Source organism: Protobothrops mucrosquamatus, unplaced genomic scaffold (assembly GCF_001527695.2).
Source record: "Protobothrops mucrosquamatus isolate PMUCROS unplaced genomic scaffold, P.Mucros_1.0 scaffold1377, whole genome shotgun sequence".
Classification (NCBI taxonomy): Eukaryota; Metazoa; Chordata; class Lepidosauria; order Squamata; family Viperidae; genus Protobothrops; species Protobothrops mucrosquamatus.
This window is the reverse complement of record NW_015387566.1, coordinates 187,595-193,777: the sequence shown is the minus strand read 5'-3', so window position 1 is coordinate 193,777 and position 6,183 is coordinate 187,595. Positions and strand designations below refer to the sequence as shown.

The 6,183-nt window shown below is 42.7% G+C and overlaps 1 protein-coding gene across 1 annotated transcript in view; it reads left to right on the top strand.

Annotated features, from left to right (window-relative positions):
* Positions 1–932: 932 nt before the first annotated feature.
* METTL22 (methyltransferase like 22) overlaps positions 933–6,183 on the top strand; it is a 16,183-nt gene continuing 10,932 nt past the window's right edge. The window contains exons 1-3 of the mRNA XM_015821652.1: positions 933–975; positions 3,668–3,820; positions 5,237–5,599. Of these exons, the coding sequence (XP_015677138.1) occupies positions 3,715–3,820; positions 5,237–5,599 (469 nt within the window). The 5' untranslated portion in view covers positions 933–975; positions 3,668–3,714. The remainder of the gene's footprint in view (positions 976–3,667; positions 3,821–5,236; positions 5,600–6,183) is intronic.

The window sequence follows — 6,183 nt, the reverse complement described above, 5'->3', positions numbered from 1 at the left end:
TGGAAGGTTTTGCTACATACAAAGTATCCATGTGCAGAGCGCATTAGGTTGCCACATATTACTGACAGAGAACTTTCCCAGTGAATTTTCCCAGTGATTATGCATTACATCATTGTTCTAGCAATTATGCAGACACATCATTATTGCAGTTATGCAGACAAATCATTATTCTAATAATTGTTCAATTTACTACATTAGTACAGCTTTAGATTACGTACCATTTCATCATAAAGCTTTTGAATAAAAAAAATGTCCACTATTTTGTGAAAAAAAATAGTGAACATAATGTGAAAAAAGCGGACTGTCCACTCAAATAGTGGACACCTGGCAACTCTAATGTCAATGCAGTTGACTAACTTCTGTCTGTACGTTGTGAGGTCTGTTTCCTCTGCTATGCGAACAAGACTAGCTGGGCATATTCAGTATATTATAGCTGAGCTAGCCATGGAATTATGTATTGTGAAATGTTTTAATAAAATAACAATGTTGTAAGGGACCTTGAAGGTCTTCTAGTCCAACCTCCTGCTCAAACATAGGAGACCCTAAGGACAAATGGCTGCCTAGTCTCTTCTTACAAAAACCGCCAGTGATGGAGCATCACAACTTCTGACATATTGAGCTTTTAATTGCAGCTAATGTAAACTGCCACAGCAGTTTAAATCCCTGAAATATCAAAAGGAGAGAGATCCTAAGTGCCGCCATTTTGTTCGGGGGGGGGAAACCAACATTCCCCTCCAGTCTAGAGCGTAGGTTGCCATAGCAACCCTAAAGCGCGGGGGGGAGGACGATCCTTTCAGGGAGGAGTACAACAGCCCCGCCGTCTAAGGTACCCTCGTCAACGATTGGTCAGTTCGTGCGAGGGGCGGGGCGCTACGCAAGGCGTGAGCCGGAAGTCGGAAACAGGAAGCAGCTGGGCGGGGCCCACGAAACAAAAATGGTGCCGCTGCGTCTCGCGTCTCTGCAGCGCGGGAGGAGGTGAGTGGAGACGGAGCGGAAAGTGAGTTCGCGAGCTGTTTGTTCCGCTCCCTCCACGCGCAAAAGTGCTGCGCTGGACTGTGGGAAGCAACCGGGAGGAGGGGAGTAGTAGAAAAGAGTGCCTCTGCGCGTTTGCAGAGTGCCAGGCGCCCCTTCTCGCTGGAAGGAGGGACTGAAAAGTGGAAAGGCAGGGAAAGAAAGTGGAATTCTGGGAGAATTCTTAAGAGACACGAAGTAAGGATGACTTTGGATCAAAAGCCACGTTGGCTTAACGGTCCCCCAAAGCAGTAACAATAACGGAGTTGGAAGGTACCTTGGAGGTCATCTAGTCCAACCCCCTGACTCGAGCAGGAAACCCTATACCATTTCAGACAAGTGACTGTCCAGTCTCTTCTTGGAAATCTCCAGTGATGAAGCACCCACAACTTCTGGAGGCAAGCCATCCCACTGGTTGATTGTTCTCAGTGTCAGGAAGCTTCTCCTTAATTCTGGGTTGCTTCTCTCCTTGATCAGTTTCCATTTGTATAGCCCTGTGACCTTGTTGGGTTTCCTGCAAGAACTGCAGGAGCTGGATAAAACTAGTCTAGAGAAAAGAAGGACTAAGGGGGACATGATAGCAGTGTTCCACTATTTGAAAGGCTGCCACAAGGAAGGGGGGGTCAACTTATTTTCCAAAGCAGCAGAAAGCAAGACAAACAATGGATGGAAACTAATCAAGGAGAGAAGCAACCTGGAACTAAAGAGAAATTTCCTGACAGAACAATTGACCAGTGGAACAGCTGGCCTTCATAAGTTGTGAGTGCGCCATTACTAGAGGCTTTTAAGAAGAAACTGGACAGCCATTTATCGGAAATAGTATAGATCTCCTGTGGGAGCAAGAGGTTGGGCTAGANAAACCCATCTATTCCATGCGGCCGGCCTGGCGTAGTTTTGATTGGGCTTTGCTAGGGGTTTTATATGGGGTATTTTAGAGCAGGCTTTTTATTCAATATTTATTGTGATTTTTATTATTGCCTGTTCACCGCCCTGAGTCCCGTAAGGGAGATAGGGCGGTATATAAATTTAAATAATAAATAAATAAATAAATAAATAGCTCCCCATCATATGTGAGTACATATTTGCCAAGAAAATGAGACATTTTACAATGGAGAAAAAAGCCATGGTTCTGTTATGCAAGGCTAATCTTACCCATTTATAAATGTACTTGGAAAGACTGCATTGTAGAAATGTACTTCCACAACAGGCTTAATTTGATTATTGAATTAATTCTGGGGTAATCTAGCAAGGCATACATCAGGGGTCTTCAAACTTGGCCTTTTTATGACTTGTGGACTTCAGCTCCCACAATTTCTCAGCCAGGCATGCTGGCTAAGGAATTCTGGGAGTTGAAGTCCATAAGTCATAAAAGGGCCACGTTTGAAGACCTCTGGCATACATTGATGGAATGGATTGCAAATGGTAAGCCACAAAAACAAGGCACTGTTAAAATTTAGCTTTTGTATGTTATATGCTTGTAGTTACTAAGTTTGTAATTTGGTTTAGTGTTAGACTTGGGGTTATTTAAATTAAAATCTTATGCCCTAACTTGCTATAGTTGTTAGGCTGCTTTGTCTTGGGCATTGTGTAGTAAAGCTTTAAGTTATGTTCAGCCTAGCAGTGGTCACTTGTTATAGTCTACCAATACTTGAAAATAACATGTTGCTTTCTGGATACAAATACTTACATTTTAAATGTCTACTTCAAAACATGCATTTGGGATGCTTATATTAGAAGGAATCTTATTTTTAATCATTGTGTAAAGTTTTTCCTAATATTTGATTAACTTTCTGATGCGGAAAGTAATAAAATATTTTGCTCTTCAGGTGTGAATAACAGCCCTTAAATGTGTATGTATGTGAAGAGAACTCAGAAATTTGCAAGTTATCTTCATGTGTTTAGTCAAACTTAAAGCTGTTACTACAATTATTAGTCCTAAAAACTTCCTCTAAAGTAAAAACGTTGTTTACATATCTAATGGAACACTGCGTGAAAAGTAAGGGCCAATAAGAATCCAAGGTAAATAAAATGGATTAATAGTTGTACTCATACAAATTCAATAGACTTCAAAAAGGACTTCAAAGGATTTTTTTGTGTACTGTGCTCCTTCCTAATCTATATAGAAACTAGGGACCTTATTACACGCCTCTTCATACACAATACTATTTCTTCTACAGCAAGACTGGCTTTGAAGTATGGCACATAAATTTTATTAATAGCATGAATAAAATAACAAGAAATCAGTTTTAGTTTTTTTAACCATGCAGGCCGAATCCTATCTGCTGTTAAATAAGTTCTGCTGAACTCTTTGGAGCCTACTCCCAAGTAAATAAGTAGAGGATTGCAATCTGAACTATGCACTTTCCACACAAGGCTGTATTACTTTGTGGAATGTATACACAAGAGTGCTGCCATACCTTCAAAATAATGTTAATATAAAGATGTGTGAAGCACGGATAGGCCTCGACTTAAACCATTTGTTTAGTGACCATTTGAAGTTACAGTGGCACTGAAAAAATGACATTTGACTGTTTTTCATGCTTACAACTATTGCAGCATCAAGCTGATGGGATGCACACATGCTGGATTTTATAGGCAGATGTGAAATATTTCAACCTTTTTTGTGTTGATAGGATGTTGCTTTTTGTAATTATAGATGATCCAGTCCCCAGCACATCTTAGTTGGAGAAGGTGAGAGAGGCTATGGATGAAACAGTATTTCGAAGTGATACAGTACTCTCTGATATCCACCTCCACACTGCAAACAGAAGGCATTTTATGGTGAGACTGAATGCTGTTGGCCAGCCAGGTAATATAACAGTTAATGCCACCCATCAGGAATGGATGCTGTTGATTGAGAGAGAGTAAGAGTGACTGAACTCACAAAGCTTGCAGTGCTGTTGTGTAATTCTGTGCTTTTGACTTATTCATATTGTGCAAACCCAACTAGCTACAGTTCTCAGCCATGGTTTATGGTTTAGTGCAGGGGTCGGCAACCTTAAACACTCGAAGAGCCACTTGGACCCATTTCCCAGAGAAAAGAAAACACTGGGAGCTGCAAAACTTGCGCACGCAAGGGGGGGGGGAGCTTGATTGAAAAGTTTAGTTAAAAAGAAATAGAGGCTACTGTGCATGAGCTCTCTCTCTCTCTCCCTCCCTCCCTCTCCCTCTCTGTCTCCCTCCCTCTCTCTCTCTCCTCCCTCTCTCCAATCTTCTGCTCACCTGGCAAGCTGGCTTCACACTGTTCTTAGATAAGCTGACACACATTCTTATTGGGCTGGCTCTCTCCTGCCCTTAGTCTACCAGTCCTCTTCCCCCACTCAGTGTGTGTGTGTGAGAGAGAGCGAGAGTATGTGTGTATGTGTGTGAGAGAGAGAGAGTGTGTGTGAGAGAGAGAGCTTCTGCTTTCTGCTGCTTCCTGCTTCCTGCTGAGACGCAGCAAAGGCAGGAGCCCCGCCTAATAAGTTTGTCAGCTTGTCTGAGAACAGCGTGAGGCCACTCTCTTTTTTACACACACAGAGAGAGAGAAAGAGAAGGGAAGCGCAAGTGCCTCTCTCTGTCTCTCTCTCTCTGCAAATGGCAGAGGAAGCTGGGAGCCGCAGGAGAAGGCTCAAAGAGCCACATGTGGCTCTGGAGCCGCAGGTTGCTGACCCGTGATTCAGTGCATGTGCTTAAGAGAGGATGCAACAAGGAAGAAGAGGAGAAACAAGAGGGGAACACACTAGTAAAACGCATCCAAGTAAGAAAGGGACCGTGAAGGGGCTGATAGAACATTTAAGTACAAAGAAAGAAACTTCACAGAGGGAGGACAGCACATGGATGGGCTTGATGGAACAGAAATAGAATACTTCTGCAAAGCCCAAGAGGGAAGATATTTCCCTATATCTGATTTGAAACCCTCAGAAGGTCTGTTGCTTGGAATTGTTGCAGAATATAAGAGGACAAGAACAGGAGCAGAAGGTGATAGAAGTGAAGAAACTCGAATCACTCGATACAGGATTTTTAAACCTCCACGTACATAATTACGAGTTCTGTTTCACGTAGTTTCCAAAACATATGCAAGCCCAGTTAAATGGATGGATGTGTCCCAAATCACTGTAAAATAAAAATCTAGGGAAAGCAGTCCCTCGAACTTTAGAAAGTCTAATTCTCCTTTTTAAGTTTCTTTAAATGTGCAGGTCGTCTGCTTGCAAAGTAATTATCACCTGAAATTGTTGCCTCTTAGTCTTTCTCTCACAGTTCAGACTCCTTTTGGACGATAACCAGGGAGACCCTGAGAAGGAAGACGGAGGCCCAAAAGCATCCCTTGGCTGCCAGAGCAGAAGTGAGGAAGAATTAATTGCAGAGGGCAGAGATGGTGCTGAAGATTCTCCAGACAGTCCCGAAAAGGAAGGTGACTCCTGTGGAGAAATTAAGGCCTTGTTGGATGACGATGGGGACCTGCAGGTGGTCCGGAAAGCGCCCTTCCGTCCTGCAGGAGATGAGGATCATACAAGGACTAAGGCCTGCCCCATCATCTTGACTAAGGGTGGAGATGTCCTGGAAGAACAGGAGCAGGACGGCAACAGTTGCAATGTTGTTAAAATAGGTCAGTAACACCATAATAGTCATTTCTCATACAAGCAGTGCTCAGCTTACAAATCAATTGCTTAGCAACCATTCAAGGTTACAACAGATCTCCCAGGGCTACTTATGACTTGGATTCCAAGTTCTGACAATGGAGGGAGGGTAACCATGTGATCCCGTTTGTACACTTGGCAGCTGACCTGCATTTACAGTCCTAGTAACATCCCACAGTCACATGACCACAATTTACAACATTTACAATATGGCTGGCTGGGGAATTCTGGGAGTTGAAGTCCACGCATCTTAAAAGTTGCACAGTTGAGAAACACTGCTGTACAGGGTTGGTTTTTCACTTTTGGGCAGAGAAGATCTCTATTTTTTTTTTTATTATTATGATGGTGAACAGGAATTAAAAGTTCATACTTTAATTCTCCATTTCGGATTTTTGCCCTCCCTACTCTGATAGGATGTGAATTATACAGTTTTCAAACCATATCTCAAGAAAGGAAGTACCGTATTTTTCGCACCATAAGACGCACCTGACCATAAGACGCACATAGTTTTTAGAGGAGGAAAAAAAGAAAAAAAATATTCTAACCGGCGGCG